The sequence below is a fragment of the Equus caballus genome, chromosome 24 (genome assembly GCF_041296265.1).
Source record: "Equus caballus isolate H_3958 breed thoroughbred chromosome 24, TB-T2T, whole genome shotgun sequence".
Classification (NCBI taxonomy): Eukaryota; Metazoa; Chordata; class Mammalia; order Perissodactyla; family Equidae; genus Equus; species Equus caballus.
The window spans coordinates 30,488,951-30,510,810 of record NC_091707.1 but is presented as its reverse complement, the minus strand read 5'-3'; the positions used below and the strand labels follow the sequence as shown (position 1 = coordinate 30,510,810).

The 21,860-nt window shown below is 40.8% G+C and overlaps 1 protein-coding gene across 49 annotated transcripts in view; it reads right to left on the bottom strand.

The window, feature by feature from the left end:
- SIPA1L1 (signal induced proliferation associated 1 like 1) overlaps positions 1 to 21,860 on the bottom strand; it is a 359,658-nt gene that overhangs the window by 110,521 nt on the left and 227,277 nt on the right. For all 49 annotated transcript variants that reach the window (XM_070249967.1, XM_023628022.2, XM_070249984.1 and 46 more), the window contains one exon: positions 3,725 to 3,855. In XM_070249967.1, coding sequence (XP_070106068.1) covers positions 3,725 to 3,855 — 131 coding nt within the window. The remainder of the gene's footprint in view (positions 1 to 3,724; positions 3,856 to 21,860) is intronic.

The following is a 21,860-nucleotide window of genomic DNA, read 5'->3' as shown; positions in this document are numbered from 1 at the left end:
GACCAAGGATCAGCAGGGAAATTGGAAACCAAAGGAAGAGTCACCAAGGAAATAAAACCTGCAACATTTACCAACAGACGGAGAAGAGAGAAGAGGGCAAGAAACGCAAGATTTACCAACACCTCACCCTCAATACAGGAAAAAGCGACTCAAGGTATTTCCAGCCTATTAATTTGATTAGTGTTTTTTCTTTCACTTGATACATAACGTTTTCAAATAACAAGTGTGTAAAAAAATGTCATTTTCCCATGACAATATCTAATTTGACAGAAACCGAGTTTTTGTTCTTTCTTTCTTTTTTTTTTTTTTTCAGATTTTATTTTTCCTTTTTCTCCCCAAAGTCCCCCAGGACAGAGTTGTATATTTTTAGCTGTGGGTCCTTCTAGCTGTGGCATGTGTGATGCCACCCCAGCATGGCCTAATGAGCGGTGCCATGTCCGTGCCCAGGATCCGAAGCACAGTGCGCAAATCTAACCACTCGGCCCCGCCGGCCCTGTTCTGTTTTCTTTTTTAAATCACAGGAAACTGCTGGGCAGCTCAGTTGTTGTGCTCCTCCCTCCACGAGATAACCGTGCGGGGGAAAGGAAGCCACAAAGGCTGGAAGGATTTTCAGTTGAGAAACCAAGCCGAGGAATGCTAACCCTGGCTAGTCCTGCGCCAGAGGCTCACCTCAGGAAAGCCAACGCAGAGGAGAAAAAGAACGGCTCATTTTTACATCTGAATCGCTGGTATGACCGATACTTTCGTAATGACTTCCAGAAACAAGAAGGGAATCTTCATAAGACGCTGTGCTTCTAAGCTTCAAAGCACTCACACGCCATGAGATTCTGTTCATAAACGGTCACGCTTACACATATGAGGTCTTTTTATTGTTCGTTTATGTTACACAGTGATTATTTCTATTCAAATGAAAGAGATTTCTTTGTACTTCTGTTATCTTGACGCCATTTACTGAAGCAACTGGAATGTTCCTGTGGTGACCATGTTTCCCTTTTTCTCAACATATTTATTAACATGAGACATTACTAGTATGGCCAGTCCCTACAAAGGCGTAACAATGGCGTCTTACTTTATTACGCATTCAGTGAACGAGAAGAGCGAAGCGCCTGTTCCACAAAGTGCAGGAGCTGTGGACCGGGATCAACGTCCAGAGATATTTCTATCAAAGGACTTCTGTTAGTTTATTTCTACGAAAAGCTTCATAAAGATACTACAATTAAGCCATATTTAAGGATTACTTTTATTGGAAAGAAAAAAATTACAGAAAAGCTAGTGGCAATTAAATAGACATTAAAGGAAGGAAGGAAGGAAACAGGGAGGGAGGGAAGGACTATTTCAGGCATCAGGCATGCAGTGATGACCAACTCAAAGGCCCCCTCCTCACGGGGCTTACCTTCTAGATGGGGAAACAGAAAATGAACAAAATAAACAATCACACTATGTGAGACAGTGTTAAGTGTTCACAAAAATAATCCAGGCTGGAACTGGATAAGAAATGGGGATATGAGGGAGCAGAAATTTTAGATCCAGTGGTCAAGGAGGGCCCCTGTGATCCGTGAGTGAAGGCCAGAAGGAAATGAGAGCGCTCCGGCCAAGAGGATGCCTGTGAAAAAGCGTCTACTACAGAGGAATTGGGAGTACCCAAGCGCTGAGGCAGCGTCCCAGCGCTTCTCTGACGTGGCCGGAGAAGACCAAGCGGGGGCAGTTATCGGAGAGAAGGTGGGAAGCAGATGTGCATGGCTCCTACACAAGTAAGGAGACTGGCTTTTACTCAGAAGGAGAGGGGAACCCATTACAGGATTTTGAATTGAGGAATGACAAGATCTGGATTGCATTTCAAAAGGATCCCTGCTAAGTAAGGAAATGGACCCAAGGACGTCAACTAGGTCAGCAGGAAAAGGACTGAAGTGCAAGACAGAGAAGGTAGAGCATCTTGGGCGAGGCCTGGAAGAACAGAGGTGGGGAAGGCAAGAGTCAGCGGGGTCCACCAAGCACAGCAGAGGGACCACGTTAACTCAGGATGGGAGTTAACATTGGGGAGAGAGGCTGGGACTGGACATGGAGTGCCGGCAAGGCAAGCTGGAGGGACCATCACGGAAACCAGTGACAGGATCTGGGAAAGAACGTGCAGATTTTGAAAGCTTCAATTCTGCACGAAGGGTGACAAGAGAGTGGCAAGATGAGGAATTTAAATGAATAAGAACACAGAAAAGGGCCGGACTCATGGCCAAGTGGTTAAGTTCGTGCGCTCGGCTGTGGTGGCCCAGGGTTTCGCCGGTTTGGATCCTGGGCCTGGACATGGCACCACTCATCAGGCCACGCTGAGGCAGCGTCCCACATAGCACAATTAGAAGGACCCATAACTAAAAATACACAACTATGTGCTGGGGGGCTTTGAGGAGAAAAAGGAAAAGTAAAATCTTTAAAAAAAAAAAAAAACAGAAAAGGAAGAATATGAGGGGGAGTTAAATCAGAGCGGCCTTGGGAGGGGAAAAAGATAACAATAGGAGGGATGAAAACACTTGGGAGGGAGGTAACCGAGGCTCGTAGAGATCTTGTGGGATCTGAGAAGCCAAAGAGGAGCAAATACCTACAGCCAACTTCAAAACACAGTGTGCTCTCTGTGCTTTTCATGTTCAACGAAAGAACTTACAATGCTTGATGCTTAGCTGTGCATGGAGAAAAAGTACTCCAGAGCATGTGAGCTCTTCATTTCTCTCAGGCCGCTGTACACAACACATTAGATATTAAAGTCTTGCCGTTAAAAATCCTATTTTTAATTTCCCCAGAGTTCAAGCTTAGGAAGAATTACTAAGTGAAGCCAACCCCTAAAACTTGCCTTGCATTCAACAGGGGAAACGAAGCCAAATGCCCTATTTAAACTAGTTTCAAAACCATTATTTTCTGGATACCTCAAGGGGGTGTTAGGCATTAATGCATAACAACAATCCTAAAGTGAATTAGGCGTGGAGAGGCAATAAATTGATAACTGGCACAACTATACACATGTGTAGAAAGAAAGCAAAAAAAGAACCTTACGGTCCTAAATTTCTTCATGAGTTTCTTTAAAAAAATGTTTTGTTGGCTATTTTATTTTTCCTTTTCTTTTTCAACCTGAATTTCATTTTAAAATAAAAACTCATATTCTGTGCTCTTAGATTCCTAAGGAGCTCCAAGAGCCTCTATCTTCCATAATTAGTCTCTGGTTCAAATAGTCTGTTCCCTAGGCCTCAGAGAACAGGTCCAAGAGAGAGCTAGGCGAAAGTGGAAGAAGAAAAGAGTGTTTTTCCCTCTTCTTGGGTCAGGAAAGGTCCTAAGCAATAGTTTGGAAGAGTGAGTTACATCTTGGGTGACCTCCTCTCTATGTAAGTACCCTGGCTCCTCAAGCTGGCTCAGTGCTTTCTGGCTGCCCAAGCAGGATACGCAATATCCCATTTGGGATTCTGAGGGCTCCAGTTTCCTCAGGCCACACTTAACGGACATATCTTCCTCTGAATCAAAACTCCCATTCATTTATTGCATCTACCCAGAGCTAGATGGAAAGAAAGGATCCAGATCTATTCATCATGTCACCCCCCACCACTAGAATGAATGAAAGGGGCTGTTGTTGATTCTGAAGACATCTGTAGCCATGTGCTATTAAATTTAATTGCTTTGTTACTGCTACTGCTCTATTTTTGTCTCACTTCAATTAAGCCTCAAGTCTTTCCCTTTTACAACTTACCTCACTCGTTCTAAAAATTATTCGGTAGTTGTATGGCGATCCGTTTTCTTTTGTTTCTTCTGGTTTTTCCCTTCGAATGCTCACAGCCACCGGACCAAGATTTTCATCAGCCCCAAAATAGTTCCAGTGTTCTTAGGTAAAATAAGACAAAACAAAATTAGAATGTTACATTCTGCTTGATATTTAGATCACTCAGAAATCACAGTATATCAATAAAATGTAAACACATTTAACAAATATTAATATTCTTCAATGAGTTATAAAAACACAGACTTGGCTACACAGGTTTCATTTCAGAGGAGGTAACACTGACAGAGGTGGCCTGTTTTTGTTTTGTTTTGTTTTTTGCCGAGGAAGATTTGCCCTGGGCTAACATCTCTTGCCAATCTTCCTCCTTTTTTGCTTGAGGAAGATTAGCCCTGAGCTAACATCTGTGCCAATCTTCCTCTATTTTGTATGTAGGTCACCGCCACAGCATGGCTGATGAATGGCATAGGTCCACACCCAGGATTGAACCCAGGAACCCAGGTCGTTGAAGCAGAGCACACCCAACTTTTACCACTATGCATGGGGCTGGCCCCCTGTTGAGTTTTTTTACTGCTCTGCAACTTGCTATCTAAAAAAAGAATTTATGTTTTCTCTCATCTAAAGAGGTTATGTTTTGTGTGCATCTCTGCCTAAGAAAAGGTTTGCGTCAAGGCTTCTTAGCTTTTGTTTAAAACAAAACAAAACAAACAAAACCCTTCAACCTATTGAGAACACCGTTTGAGGAGGGAGGGATTTCCCCCAGATTAAAAAAGACTTCCCCCTGGACTGGAGAGAGAAGAAAGGTCTGTGAGTCACTCAGCAGCATTCTGCTCCCAGGTAGCCCGAGTAGGATGGGGTAGGGTCTCAGAGGAAAGAGCTTCAAAATGCCCCAGGGAGGGAGAAGGCCAGACCCATGGCTCTGGGCCTCACCAATGGTCCCCATGTCGTTAGCACAAAAGGCATCCAGCCAAGCCACTAAGACTGGAGGGCATGTGCGGCTGGACAACAGGCCTCTCCTAGGCAACCAGCGAGGCCAGGTGACTGATGACGACTCAGGGGCCTCTGCTCAATGCTCTGGCATTGCTCAAGACCCCAAACCTTAGCACAACCTTGGGGCTCGGGGAACATCTCGAAATGACTAGTACCGAATCTACCCTCCTCTTAACAAGAAGGAAGGTCAGGATCAAAATTAAATTAATTTACAGAAAATTTAAAAAGTGATATTTACTGTACATCTAAGTATATACTTCTTTAAAAAATTAAAATTGTTGCTACATATATGATATGTTCACAGATGAGGAAGTCCATAAAACACAGAAATAAATGAAAACCTAGAGTAGATAACTTAGTTTTCAAACCTCCAAAATACTTACTTTACACTGGTCTATTTCATTCACACGTGACATGGCTAAATGACTGAGTCATGACATGACAGCTTATTCTCATACGAAATGTATACATATTGGAAAAGATATGTTATTCCCTTACAAAATACATAAGTATTTGAAAATCCATGAGAATAAGAAGAAACAACAGCATAAAATATCTAATCACGCCGTTTTAAAATTTAGGTAATGCATATGAAAACACTTTTCAAGTACTAAAGAATGATTATAAAAAACATAATCATAAACATTGAGGGCTCTCTTAAGAATATTATCACATCCATGGAAATTCAAAATAAGAAACCACAATGGGAACACAGGCAACAAACATCTCATATATGGACAACTGAGAAACAACCCAATAAATGGCACAAAATTCATGTACAAACACTCATGTACACCCTCAAAGCACAGCACATGGGAATCACACTCAGAGGTTATTTACTCTTACTTTGCACAAATTTTAATAAGCTTGGTTGTCTGGTCTTCAAGCCCACAGCTTTATTCAGAGGTGTGATAATTCCAGATGTTGACAAAATCCAGTGTGCAGGGCTGATATACACTTGCATGCAGACAGCAATGTGAGAGAACAACTGACAACAGGGAAGAAAACAGAAAGGGAGGAGACAGAAATAGTATAAAAAAGCAGACAAGAACTTAAAGCAAAACAAGACAGCCGTCTGGGGCCATTTACCAAAGGTGCAAAGAGCTTAACACACTTCCATAACTTCAGAGAGTATTTCAGTACCGCAGCACAGAACAGTGGATGTGTCAAAGATGAGTGTGAGTCACATTCATTATATTCTGTTCCTTGCACTTCATGGACTCCAATGAAACCTGACTCTCTAGAAACTCCTCAAACACACGCACAAACCTAGGAAGAGCAGATGAGACTGCTGTCCTCTGCTGCTGGGGAAATTCACAAAGATACAGGGCCACCATCAATTCATCATCAATAACCTTAACTCGTCCTCAAGCTGTCCTGTCTCTGGTCGGCTCAAGCTCCCCTTCTCCAGAGCAGATATTTCAAACACTCTCTGTTCTCCTTCAGCCTCCCCCAACCACCTTCTCCTCAATCTCAGCAAATGATACTGTTGTCCACAGCACAAAGAAAACAAAGAAACTATTTCAGAAGCAACTGTCCTCACTTTCCACCACCATACTCACAAACTTACCTGGATCCAGCCTTTGCTCCCTTTTCCTTACAATCCAAAACCCCATCTCCCCTTCAACTCTGGCCTCCACTCATTCCACCTCCCCAGGGACTCTGAGGCCTCAATCACCCTCTCTTCATCTTCATCTTCTCCCCACCTGCTCATTCCTGTCATCATGTAATCAGGTTCGAGTCTCCCTCATCTTTAAATATAACACTTACTCTCAACTCCTTATCAACCTTCAGCTATCTCCTCTTTCTTTTCTTCCACTGGAAACTTCTTCAAAAGAGCTGCCTAATTCCTCGCCTTAGAATTACCAAATCTGACTTCCACTGCACAGTCACCAACGACAGCCTTAAAGTCCAAAACAAATAGATACTTTTGATCTTTACCTTGCTGAAACTCTCCATAACATCTGGCACAGTTGATCATTTTTTCTAGAAACACTCTTCCTGGCTTCTATGACACCACCCTCTCCTGATTTTCCCTCTACCACTCTGCCTGTTCTTACTCAGTTTCTCTTCCCCTTCCTATCTGGAATATTCCATCCACTCTCAGAACTTCAACTGCCATCTCAATGTCGACAACTCTCAAAAGGCTTCATGCCCACTCCAGACCCCTCTAAGCCCCAGATCTCTGCTTCCACCCAATGGAACTGTCTACTTGTTTGTCCCACGGGCACCTGCAAAAGTGAACCCAGCACCTTCCACATAAACCTATCCAGCTCTTGCTGCAGTCTGAATTTCAGGGACTGCCACCACATCACACTGTCATGCCCTGTGAATTCCACTTCCTACATCTCTCTCGAATCTATCCAGTCATGCGCTGCAGAACGACATTTCAGTCAACAATGAACCACAGATACGACAGTGGTCTCAGAAGATCAGTATCACATAGCCTAGGTGTGTAGTAGGCTATACCATCTAGGTCTGTTCGCACAACAATGGAACCACCTAACCATGCATTCTTAGAATGCACCCCCGTCATTAAGTGACACGACGTACTTTTTCCCATTCCACTGCCACTGACTTACCCTCATCATCATTTGTCTGGATGTTTCTAAGTTTTCTAGCCAGTTTGCTTTTATCCAATTTGTTCACAGAGGATCCTTCTAAAACGCAAATCTGACCACTACTAAGTTTAAAATCCTTCTTTGGCTCCCTCAGGGTCCTTGGATAGCTCCATGGTTTCCCAGAGGCCCTCACTCCCTGTCAGGAGCCTGACACTCCAGTCTCAACTTAGACCTTTCCATCATCCTTTTGAATGAACTATAGTGAATTTCTCCCACTCAAACTCACTAGGCCCTTTCTCATCTGAAAAACTGTGCCTAGAACATTCTTCCCACAATTCCACTTTATTTGCCTAAGTTCTCTTATCCTTCCGGTCTCAAATGAAATATTATTTAGACATCCTCTAGAAGAACGATTGAATACTGGAGCAAACTTAAAGTGTTAATTTTGTATATTAATACTAATATTTTATTTAAAAATGCTAAGAATTCACAAAAACACAATTACTGAAATAAAATATTTAATATATTTCAAATGCAAAAATTTAGAAACACTACAACACAAAAAACGTAAATTTATAAAAATATAAATATTAAAACAATCACTTTAATATAAATTGGCAGATAAAATAGTGTTATTTAAAAAGAAACTAAACTCTACATAGAAATTAAGAATTATCATTTAAACTTTTTTTGTGTCATCAAAACCCAACTATATTTTTGTGCAATTTTTCCCATCTGCTGATTAAGTACATTTCTGATTTGGGGGAACATTCATGAGATGATTATAAACTAACTTCTAATACTTTGTTCAGACTCTTATCTTCAAACAAAGGCATCTCTGGTTTGATAACTCTGCGAAGATCTTTTTAAACTTACATGTGTGTTTGATGTTTCTGCACAATCTCTTTTTCATTGAAAAAGAGCTCTAGCTGTTACTTCCAAGGAAGCACTTCTATTTGTTCTTCATCTATTTATGTTTCATCAGTATAGATGGAGATTCTGGTCTGGTTTCCTGTGGTTGTTTTTTTTTTTTTTTTTTTTTTTTTTGCTGAGGAAGATTGGCCCTGAGCTAACATTTGTGCCAGTCTTCCTCTACTTTGTATGTGGGACGCCACCACAGTATGACTTGATGAGCAGTGTGTAGGTCTGCGCCAGGAATCCAGGCCTTTGAACCCCAGGCTGCCAAAAGCAGAGTGCATGAACTTAACCACTAGGCTATGGGGCCGGCCCCCGGTTTCCCATGTTAAATTCACTATCATGATCAGACTGCTTGTTCAAAAAGTCTTTTAACCTGAGTAAGAATTATTCTAACAATAAAAGCCTTGTTTTTTTGTTGACTGTCCACTTTTTCTGCTCCTGAGGATCATACAGGCATAAAAAAAAAAAATCTTTCCATGTGACTACACTTTATTCAACTCAAAATCCTAATGCAGTGTGTAACTTTCTGATAGAGGAATTTGGTTCAGAATGTCACCTTAAATTGAATTTTTTTTTCAAAGATTGGCACTTGGGGCCAGCCCGGTGGCTCAGCGGTTAAGTGTGCATGTTCTGCTTTGGCGGCCCGGGGTTCACAGGTCGAATCCGGGGTGTGGACATGGCACCACTTGGCAAGCCACACTGTGGTAGGCATCCCACATATAAAGTAGAAGAAGATGGGCACGGATGTTAGCTCAGGGCCAGTCTTCCTCAGCAAAAAAAGAGGAGGATTGGCAGATGTTAGCTCAGGGCTAATCTTCCTCAAAAAAAAGAAAAGATTGGCACCTGAGCTAACAGCTGTTGCCAATCTTTTACCAGCCTTTTAGGGATATTCTTAGTCTGGTCCTCTGGCCACTCTTGGCTCTCCTTGTCCTCCAATCTCACTGGACTGCAGACCTTCCGCTCAGGACCACAGCCTCCGGGTAGGACTTCTGTGCTTACTCCGTGCTACAGAATTTTTATTTTTCCTACCAGCTGTCTACCTCCATCCTTTCCTAGTGGAGTTATTTATCAGTTGCAGAGAGCTCTTCCCGCCAGACCCACAATCAGCTTTGTGTTTTGCGGGGGTTGGGGGGAAAAAGAGGAACCATAGGGGAGCTGCAAGTGATGAGTGTCGAAGAAAGGTTAGGAAGTCTTTGATGCGAGAATCCAGGATGATGAAAGTTGGAAAAAGGAAAGAGGAAGGGAAGAGGACTTGGAGATTCAAGTAGGGTGGGTAAATCTGATGGATGAATTGAAATACAGGTATTACACCACCAAAAATAATGATATAATAGTGCCAGCATACTGGAATGCCAAAAACCGATACTGCAATCACTATTAGAATGATATAATGCAGTGAAGTGAGGCACCTCGCCAAGCACTCTAGTATTCACATTAACTGTGAAAATACAGATGTGGCAACTCTGATTTAGAGAGAACAAGTCACTTCCCAGCCACAGCCAGTAAAAAGCAGCACTAGAACTCAGACACATAACTTTAACTAGGTTCCAAAGCTTATTTTCTTAGTCATTATATGTCACATTATCTTTCCAAAAATTTCTAAAAACTTTGTATTATGTATTATTGTATGATGAATAAACAAAAGTAAAATAAAATTGATGCCCCATGGGATTAACTAGCCAGATCACACACACAGCTTTATTTCTCAACGTGCTATCTAGCCAGTGTTTCACTGTGTTTAAAGGGAGAGATATTAACATTTTATCCATGTATGGTTGGTTTCCCTCCTGCCATCATTTTTCATATTTAACATCTAAACAAATGTCTAACCTGAAGTTTTCTTATTAGTTCTGGTTCTTGAGTTTTAATAAGGATGGTACAAAGAGTACCAATGAATGGTTCTGCCATCATTAGAATAGCTGTATTTTTGGTTGATGCATTTGCAATAATAAAAATTTCACATTCTTAGAGAGGGGAAACAGTAAATACTTCAAAGATGCAAGTAATTAGATCAAGTACAGTCATATCACCTAGTTTTAAGCTGCATATAAACACGCATGCACAAAGCAAAAAAAGTTAAGCCTGGTGCCAGCCCAGTGGCAAAGTGGTTAGGTTTGGTCATTCTGCTTTGGTGGCCTGGGGTTTGCAAGTTCGGATCCCACGCTCAGACCTACAAACCGCTCATCAAGCCATGCTGTGGCAGCATCCCACATACAAAACAGATGAAGACTGGCACAGATGTTAGCTCAGTGACAATCTTCCTCAAGCAAATACAGGAAGGTTGACAACAGATGTTAGCTAAGGGCCAATTTTCTTTTCCTTTTTTTTTTTTGTAAAAGATTGGCACCTGAGCTAACAACTGTTGCCAATCTTCTTCTTTTTTTTTTCCTGCTCTGTCTCCCCAAAGCCCCCTCCACCCCCGCCCAGTACATAGTTGTATATCTTAGTTGCAGGTCCTTCTAGTTGTGCCATGTGGGACGCCGCCTCAACATGGCCTGACAAGTGGGGCATGTCCACGCCCAGGATCCGAACCAGCAAAACTCAGGGCCACAACAGTGGAGCGCATGAACTTAACCACTTGGCCACGGGGCTGGCCCCAGGGCCAATTTTCATCACCAAAAAAAAAAAAAAAACCAAGTTAAGCCTGGCATTACAGGGCTTCAATCAGCAATTTTCAGATTGCTTGTATTTCCTTTCATGATATTCACAGACTTTGTATTAATATTTCAATTGTACATTTCCCTAGGGAGACCAGGATAATTTGGACCATGTATAATTATGAAAAGAATACATTTTTATTTTTTATAAATAACTTATAAAGTTATAATTTATGGCTTAAAATATTTCTTTAGAATTACTCATTTAAAATTTTAAATAGGGAAAATAGACCTGATAAATACGAATCAAAGAAAAAGAATGCAAACAAAACTGAGCTACTATCTCAAGCCTAATAAAATTAGTAACAATGTTTCTAAAGCGAAAAATGGTTCTTGGTCGAGCTGGACCTGGTCATACACTCCTGGCAGCGCTGTGAATTGGCACTAGCTGTTTCAGAAAGCGTTATAGCAAGAGATGTTAAAGTCACAAAAGTGTTTGCATTATAATCTTAGTTACCCTAATTGACTACGACAAAGGAAAAATGAAAACTTCCATTTTCTTTACAAAACGTACCTTACGTCATTGTAGAAGAGAACACTAAAGATACTAGGTACTGAGCAGACAGACTTGGGCCTCATTATACACCAGCAGGTCAAAGAATGGAACAATGTCAACTTTATTAGGTGGAATTAACATTATTTTAATATTTTAAACTATTGTTTCTTAAAATAGTTTACTTGGTGAGCTATACGTGTGTCACTGTCAGTGCAATGAATGACATGATCTTTCCAATGTACTCATTAGCTCCACATTTTCATTAGAGAATCTGGATGAAAGCAGGAAGACCACACGCTTCTATAAATTGCTTATCTCTGCCTACTGGACTCAAGCTGTTCAGATGCTTTGTTTTCCTGCAACTAATTGTTCCATCTTAATATAACTAATAACTAGGTTAGAAAGAGGACAGATCTAAAAGTTAGAATAAAAAAAAAGCAGCAGCAGCATATTCTGCTTTTAAAACGAAACATAGGTTTCCCAAAGTGGAGGTAATAAGAGTCCAACTGTTTAAAGAACGGCTCTTTCCGAGAAGTACCCTAGTCAGTCTCTGGTCCCTAAAGTACTCATTCTAATTATAAGGGCGGAGGTTCCATGAGAACCAAAGAGCCTAGGACTTTGCATCATAATCAAAAGCAGGTCAGGGTAATGGATGGGGACATTTACACAGGACTGGCTGCAGGCCAGAATTATGTCCCAAAGCACTCCACCAAGCTTATAACTATTGTTGCATAAGAGTAATTGCCTATATTTGCAAAGTTGCGCTGTACTCTGAAGTTCCAATTCTTCTTTCCACAGGTAATTCATAAAAAGCAGGGTGGCCTAGTTGCCAAAATGGCATCAAGTTGTGCAGCTCAAAAGAGCAAGTGCTCAAGCAGCTCCTAAAAGCCCCTAATCGCCAGTAAAAGGTAGACTTCAATATGAAGTTATGTTGACATCAATAAATTGCATCAGAATGATTAAAGAAAAAAAGTAGAAAGAAAACTCCTTTTGAAACAACGGGAAAATAAAGAGTAACAGAATCAAAATAGGAATTTTTATTGGCCATTACCAATCTATGACAAATAGCCAATGGTTATATTTTTGAAAATTCAATGTCACTAGTGTTCAAAGAAATGAAAGTTTTTGGCCTATAATAAATCTTCAAATATAAAAACTATACATACTCGAAGTAGGCAAGAAAATGTTAAACTACACAATCTTAAACACAGCAGTTGGACCCTTCTGGCCTAAGCTTTCCTGAGAGCAATTTGGCAACAAAAACCAAGGTTCCTGCTAAGTTCACACCATTTCATTCGCAGAGGTCTCTACCTTATGGAAATAATTGGACGTGGGGGGAAAATTTACATAACAAGGCCATTTATGTAAGGCCAGAACTTGAATGAAAAAAATTCTATCTTTATTTTTACTAACTTCTAAATGAAATGCAGAATTTCCTTCAGTTATAAATGTAGGCAACTATGGTAATATTAGCTGTACATGTGACTTCAACTCCAGTGGAAATCACAGGTATTTTCCTATGACATTACCAGTTGTTGCAGACATATCAAAATGTCAATTATGTTCATCACTGCTTTGAAATTATGGCAGTCATCAGACCTGATGCTAGATCTTTTTGTTAATGCAATAAGAAAGAAGTATATATATTATATATACATAAAAATGTATTTGGTTTGCAAATGGTCAATGAGTATAAAGAATATTTTAGAAGGTTGCATATTCATGTAACTCTTTACTTTTAATGTTAGTTAATACTAATTCAAATGCTAGCTCAGAAAAAAAAAGTATCTAACATCTAAATGAAAGAAATTACCATGAAACACCTCTCTCTAACTCAATTTCTTTATATTTAAGACTCTCTTTGTACCTTTTTACCAGGGATAGTGCAGTAAGATATCTTCCTATATAAAACGCTTTTGAAGCATTTGGAGGGAAGTGCCCCAGAGACAGCCAGAAATGCAGTCAAGGCAGGAGACACAGCTGCTCAGGAGGGCAGGGACCATGCAGTGTGTCTCAAAACTTCAGCACAACCCACATACCTGCGGACTAACTGTCCACAAGAGTAGTAGAGGCTGATTCTGCTGATGGCTCCTACACCATGGAATGCTTCTACCTGGTTTGAATGCAGTTAGGAAGACGGCTCTTCTCACTGCCCTCAAGCTCAGGTGCATGGCCTCCCCGTGGAGGAGGGGGCTCCAAGAGAAGATGAGGAAAGGAATTCATACAATAAAACAAATATTTCTTGAGCACCTAATTTCAGTGCCCAGAATGACAGGCTCCGTGGTGGCTGAAGTTATAATGAGGCATGCATTTAGAAAATAGGTGACACGCTTTTATTGTATGTCATCAACTTGTACTGAAACAACAGATCTGAAGATTCCTTAAGACTGCAAAACAAGGAGCAGAGAAATTCTTGGGGCTCTGGGAATCGGTAAGCGCCATAGTTGCTTTGATGCACTTTGACACAAGTTGGGATAAGCCTTTCCATTTCCACGTGGAGGATCCACATGTTCGCTGCTGCAACAGATTGGACCTGAATGTTTTTATTTTTTACGTTTTATCTTGACCACTTTCAGACTTAAAAAAAACTGAAAAGTAGTACAGAGAGTTTCCATATACCCCTAACCCAGCTTCCTCCCATGTTAGCATCTTATGTAACTACATACGGTACAATCTCATTATCAGAACCAGGAAATTACCATTGGCGCAATCCCATCAACTGAAGATTTTATTCAAACTTCACCAGTTTTTCCATTAGGTATTTTTTTGTTCCAAAATTCGATTTAGGATCCTACATTGCATTTAGTTGTTATTTCTCCTTAGTTCCCTGCAGTCTGTCACAGTCCCTCAGTCTTTACTTGTCTTTCATGATCTTGACACCTTTGAAGAGTACTTATCACTCTGTTTGGCTTTGGTGGTTTCACATGATCGGACCAAAGTTATGCATTTTGGGCAAGAGAACGACAGAAATCATGTAAGCTTCTCAGTGCATCATTTCATGGGTTTCAAAACATGGACTTTGATTCACTGCCCTAAGGTGGTGTCTGCCAGGTTTTTTCACCATAAAGTTACTATCTCCTTGTAGTTTACAAGGATCTTTGGGGAGGATACTTTGAGATTAGGCAAACCCTGCTTTTCCTCCTGTTTCTACTCAAACTGTCACTCACTGATTTTAGCATCCATCAGTTGAGTCTAATAAAGTTTACAATCGTAAAAATCAGTCTCAGTGATGGTGTCTCGGACCTATGGGGATCAATTGGTGGTCTAGGTTAATGTTCACAAACCCACCATGACCACACACAAGCTTGTGTGTAGTCTCACTTCCTGAAAAGAGAGGAAAAGCAATTGCACCACCTTTTTCAGTGTTTGGAGTATAACACAAGGTCATATACACAGAGGGCCCTCATCACCTCTACCTGATGCTATAAATACAAGATATACTGGCACCTCAACTCCATAAATCTGGTACTTCGCATCAGCATCGCACATTCACCCACTTGTGAGTCATGTCCTGAAGTTGCCCAGTCTGCGCGCTTGCCTTCAAGGAGTGCGCAGACCTATTACAAACCACTGCACGGTGGAGAGCGCTCTGCAGGGCGCAAGGGCACGGGGCGACTCGGGGCAGCAGCGGGACAGTGTCTGCTCCTCTGGGAAGGAGGGGTTACTCAGGCATCACAAGCCCAGGACAGGCAGGAGCTTGTCGGGTGGGTAGGAGAGGAAGAAAGAACCGCCCGCTCTAAATACGTACGTGCACGGGGGGAGGGGGAAAGGCAGCTCTGTGCAGAGGGGAGCAGGATAAAGTCCTTCCAGCTCCGGCATCCACGTAGGTTTCTATCCTACACCATGTTCACTGCCCTCTCACTCAACAGGGACACCTTCTTGTTAGGGAGGCCTCTCTACTTTCCCGGGGCTAGCCCTTAGCTAGCTCTCAGCCCTCCTGTGTAAGGCAGGGCCAGCTGGGGAATGAGACCCACAGTGCTGCGGGGGAAGCTGCCACCTACACGGTCCCTCCTCAGCCTGTGCTCACCAACGTGTAAGATCGCTAGACCACCAAGGAAAGCGGATAGCATGAAAGAGAAAATGAGACAAGCAGAAAAGACAACTGAGAAGACACAGACCATTTAAGGAAAAGAACTTGGAAAAAATTCTTTTCAACTAACACCAAAATAGAGAAATGTGGAATACATAAAATAAGCTATTATGAAAAATGACTAAGAGAAACAAAAATAATGAGTTCCTGGGGATTAAAAACACAATCCCTGCTGAAAAAATTAAACGAAAGGCCTGAATAATAGAACGTAGAGAGCTACCTACCAGTCTCTTCTCCAGAAGCTAAAATTGATATATAGAGAACAAAAATAAAAAGAAATTGAAATTACAAAAGAAAAAAACGAAGGATAAATCCAGGGGTTCCACCATCCATCTACATGGAGTTCAGATAAAGGGAACAAAGAAATTGTAGAAAAATTTTTAAAACTATATCCTTTTAATCAGGAAAAAATTTAATGTTTAATAGTTTCTCATTTGTCTTAAGAGCACTAACGGTAGGCTGTATACCACGAAGACAGCTGTATCTGCTTTGTTCTCCTCCCAGGCACTGTACGTGGCACAGAGTAGAGGCTTCATAAATATTATTTGAATGAATAAATTAGTATATGAATGTACAGTTAATTTTTAAAACTATTTTAAAAATATGAAGGGCACTCACTAATAATAAATGAGATAATAAATTTATGTGTGTAGGAGAAAAGATATAGGCTACAAGCCAAATTATTGGAAGCGGGAGAGGAATTACCTACCTCGGTACTATTAGTTTTTATAATAGGCAGATGCCTACTTCTGCGCCATTTGTTTACTGCCTGTTTCCCTTCACCAGAATATAAGTTCTGTGAGGGGGATCTGTTGTGCATACCACTCCAGTGCCCAACCCATGCCAAGCACAACATAGGCACTCCTGAGTACGTGCAGCCACGGAGGTGCAACTCTGATCTCCCTTCCAGAAAGGTCTTGCAACGGATTAAGTCACAAGAAATGCAGTTAGCTGAAAGTCTCTGGCTGCAGCATCTTTGGATTTGCTACAGTTTTCCGGCCCAGCCATTCTTCCTGGGGAGCCCCAGCCCGGAACTGAGCAGATTGCAGCTAACGGGGCCTGGCCATTACTGCCCACACGGGACTTCTCTAACACTCGCTCTTTGCTCCGCTGCTTGGCTGAGACTGGTAGATCTGCATCACGGTCGGAGGCTCACCGTTCCCCATTTTGCTTTCTCTCTCTTTTCTCTTCAGGGAGTCATAGCTGCATCATGGACTGAAGGTTTTCCCTGCTAAATTCTGCTTCCTCCCCATTTTTTTCTTTCACAGGCATTACTCCCAAAACCTCAACAAACCACTCATATGCCTATAACTGCCTCAATATCTGCGTCTCAGGACTCAAGTGACATAACCTATTTGTTCCGTGATTACATTTACAAGTCAATGTAAATTTACATTACATGATTAGATTGTATTTAGCAAAGACAAGAGGTTGGATTTGGAGCAGGGCAGACTAGAGATGGAGAGACTAAGATACCTATTGCTAGAATTTGGGGAAGAGGCAACGAGGGCCTGAAGTTATAGAACTGGGAATGGAACATGAAGAAGAAGCAGCTAGCAGCAATTCAAAGGCAGACTCAAGAGGCCTTTCCAACTGATTGGAGGTTGAAAACAATAACAGAGAGGCATCAAAGAGGCTTCAGAGTTTCAAATCCAAGTGACTGATGTTAATGATGGCATGTACAGCAAGAGGGCAATGATGAGGGAGGCTCGTTTAGGGAGGAACATGAAGTCAAAATTTACGTGCATGGTTTTGAGTTGCCAACTACATAGCCATCCATGCAGAAGCAGCTAACAGTTGGGGAGAAACGAGCTGCAACTAAGGAGAAAGCCTGGGAATAGAGGAATTTCATTTGGATATAAATATATACTAATTATTTTTTTCCAAAAAGAATCTGAGGTCATTAATTATAAAGGACATATATAAATCATGCTAATGAAACAGAAATAGAAAAATAAAAGATGAAAGCAGAAACAAACAAAGGCTGTATAAGCTGAGCACTGAATTCGGTTGGGAGCCGAGGTAAAACAAGAAATACAGTAAAAAACAAAACAAGCCAAAAAATACAACATACCTATTTTCAGAAAGGCAGGTAGTGGGCAGCTATCAGAAAACAATTCCTGGTACCAAATTCTAAAGTAAATTTCTCACATGGAACTCTGTAACGGGCTGAAGAATTAAGGGCAGTATCTTCACCACCAGTTTCACTGCAAAAGTATACTGTTTTTATATGACTGGATCTTCAAAAGAAGACCATGAATAAAGTCAAATGTTTGCGTAAATGTGGCCCTCTGATGATCTATCTTGATTTTAAAAATAAAACAGGGAGGAATGGTTGAGGCACACGCCTTTTTAACCAACTTTCACAAACCTCTGAACCGAGATGGCTCAGCTAGAGAAATCCTGAATGCCTTACAGATCAGGGTTCAGAAAATCAGTGTTGGGCCTCAGGAGATCACAGCCAAGAAAGGAGAGGACGCTTGTTTTCAAAGGAGCAAGCACGCAAACCTTCACGCCCAATGGTCTCCTCGCTACTAGAAGCTCTGAGCAGATAAAAAGACAGCGGCACGACATGGTCCTACATGAGTTTCTCCAGAAGCTAGTCAGAGTCCCAAATCTCCCTGAAAAGGACTCCCTAATTACAGAGCTACCTTCAAACAAATTATATGCAGTTTATGTGATCTCAAAAAAATAAGATAAGGGCATTAAAACAGTGAATTATTATATGTGTATAAAATCTTTCCCTATGAATTTTGGCAGAAATTAACTGTTAAGTTCAAGAGCATAGAGCACAACATGGTTGAGTAGATCAGACTTGTTGACTCTAGAGTTTACCACTTACCTGAAATATGAAACTGTCCACATCAAAAAAACTAAACACAGATTATCCTTAAAGAACCCTGAATTATAAGGCATCCCATGGTACTTTTCTCAAGCCTAATGATGCTATACTTACAGAAGAATTACGGGGGAAGAAAAAGCACAGATTTTTACAAATAAGCTTAGCTGTATGGTGTTCCCTGACATTCTGTATGTACTATACAATAATCCACTAAAACTTACAATAGCTACTTAATGATGCTCATTTAACAAACTGGAACTTGAAGAATAGCTCCTGATAGCAAAAGTGAGAATACATCAGAGTGCCAAAGCTGTCACTTCGAGTACAAATGAAGTTATGTGCACATATTCTAAAGAACCGATGCTAAAGATGGCTGATTACAAGAGAGTAAGCGGTAAATAAAGAAAACTGGACATTACAATAGAAACCGAAATCCAACTTGCTGGTGTCCTCAACTGACAATCCTAGGGCCCAGCAGACTGCTGAACGTGACTTGTGTGCAAACATGTGTGTGGTGGGGGAGAGGTGGAGATGTAAGAAGAGGAAAGTGAACAATAAAATCTGGTGACAAAGTTATCAGAAGAATAATTAAGTGCATAAGCATTAGTTTTCCCTCTTTTCAGGAGAGGGAAAATATTCTTAGATGAGCTTCAGACCAGATAATGGCAGTTTCTCCTGGCCACTGGGCAGCAGGGAGAGGCAGTTTCCCATCACAGCATCTTCAGTAACTTGACTTTGAGTGATACCCCACCTAGCATCGGATTAGCATATCAACACTTTTGATCAATGGAGCAACAAACACCACTGCCAAGGCAACCCATGGGCTCCTCTTTTCTATTAACGCATCCCCCTGAATGGGACTCATGGAGGACATGCCTCATTGACAACTATACACTCAGTGCAAAACTGAAAAAGTCCTGTATGGCCACAGAAAATGAGGTGAGAAAAAGTCTCCTCAACAAGCCGCATCGGCTACAGGTAACATCATAGTTATCCTATAACTTAGTATTGCAACTTTCAAATTTCCTTGACACTTTGATCATGGTGACTATAAAACTAAACATAAAAAAATAGATGTACTCAAAGGGAGATGACCAGATTAATTGTAATGCTATCCTACTGCCTAGTTTGTTCCTCTCTAAGAAGGATGTAGTTGCATCATGTGGACTTATCACAGTGACAGCTTCGCCTCAGGGTCCTATGAGCATTAAGTGAGGAGGTCTGCCATAAAGCACAAAGTAATAACACAATAAACATTAGCTATATTATTACTGTCATTTAATTTTGAGTGAGTCTCAATAGAAACATCACACACACTAGCAAAACACCACGGAGGAGTAGGCAAGAGAAGGGACCGGAAAGAACACTGATGGTGTGATGGTGTGTTGCTTATTTTAGTAAGTGCAAACAGTGAGATTCCTCTATTGGTCCAGCATCGTTCCAGCCATGGAACGGGCTTACACGTTGGAGTCAAATATCCTCTAAAGTCTAAATCTGCAAAATAATGTTTATAAAAAACATAAAATAAAAAGTGATTGCAGCTTCATGAACCAAACACAATTAAATTTTACAACTAATGTCTACTGTAGAGTGTATTTCAGTAAAATGAATTTTTTTCCCCTTAGAGACTTAGCCACAATAAAATGAGGAATGCATTAAACAGCAGAATGGAAACTATCTGGTGATGAAGAGGTTGGAGCGACAGCCAGGTCAATAGCACTACACCCTGTTGCTAGAAGATGAATTGTATCTGACACTGATGTACTCCTTCAAGATGACTCACTTTACGGTTCTGATTAAGAAAAAAGGGTTACTGCACTAATTTCAGTGACTCAAGTTGTATATTAAAAATTCTAAGAATTATTTAACTATATTTTATATTGTGATAAAAAGTATAGATACCGAATTTTTTAATATACAGTTATATTTTAGGGGGCTTAATTTCAGCTTCAAATGATGTTATGCAGTGCCATAATTTGTTGTATATTATCATCTTGTGACAAATGGCCTGCCTGATTTGAAAATTCTAAATTGTGTGGTCCAAGAAAACACACCAGGCGCCCTCTGTAACTGCCTTCCACTGGACCAGCTTCCTGGATTAACCATTGCCCTGAGTTCTCTCTGTGGACCAGGATGATGGATGCCCCATGGCACTAGCAGACAATCTCTGGTGCCACACACATTCCCACCAGCTGGCCTTCATGCTGACAAAGAGTCAGCTGTGTCTTCCCAAACCTGTTTATACCAGTGGACTTGTTATTATAATTATGAAATTTAATTAAATATTATGAAAGCTGATGGAATGAGCACAAAAGATAAATCTTGTCTCTAGTAGAAACTAAGTTGAAGGCTTTGGAAAGACATAATAAAGGCAAGTCACTAAAAAAGAAAGCTGTTGGATTAAGACGTGGTGAGGCAACTACAAAAAATAAGAAAAAAAAACCCCATAAAACTTAAGATTCTGTAAGATCCAGATTGCTTTGCTAGTGTCTATGTTTTAGCTCTCGTGGTTTACATTATTAACACAACATTGAACTCAAAATAGTAGAATCACTGTCAAAGAAAAGCCCTTGGCCTCACAAGAGTTTGGCAAATATATTTTAATGAAAATAAAAAATTTTGAGTATGTACACTTTTAAAAGATTCCCTGCTTTAACCACTATTTTCAATTAACCAGTTCCAGTTACATTGGCTAAGAAGGTATTTTCCATGCTTCAAATTAGAAACTACTTTGGATTAGTGGCTTTTAAATTTATGAAGTGTTATGATCTAAGCTGATTACTCTGGAATCTAGGTGTTCCAATTTTTATCCCATGCTTTTGAAAGATAAAAAGTAAATTTCCACCAGATTTAAACATAAAAATATGCTCCTTCCCTTTAGTCTAATATGGTAGAGAGAAGAGCACAGCAGTTAAGAACGTGACTCTGGTCAGACACACAGAAAGCGGAGTCCTGGTTCCACCATTACTAGCTCCATGACAGGTTAACCAGTTACATCACTTAACCGCTGTCATCTGGAAAATGCCATCAATATTGGGACCTACCTGAGTGGGCATAGAGAGGCTGAAGTGAGAAAATGCATGTTATATCAAATGCTTAGCAAAGTTTCTGGTACATAAAAGTACTCAAGAATATTCCTATTGCCTAACAGGAAAAAAGTGCCTACTACTACATAACTAAGATTGTAATTAATATGTTCTTTCTTATGTTGGACTCAATGGGTCAATTTTTAGCAAGATGGCCTCCACCTATAGACAGCTCAGAAACACCTGTGGAAAATTTCTCCAGGTACAATAGGCACGGTTCTCCATTGGGTGCAATTTCACTTCCTAGGGGACATCTGGCAATGCCTGGGGACATTTTCGGTCATCACAACTGGGGTGGGGGAAGGAGTACCTATTGTCGTTCTAGAGTGTCAAGGCTAGGGATGCTGCTAAACATCCAACACCCTACAATACACAGGACAGTGCCCCCCCGAAGACTTATTTAGCCCCAAATGCCAAGACGACAACCTTGAGAAACCCTGTATCCTAAAGGACAGTATAAGAGAGAAGT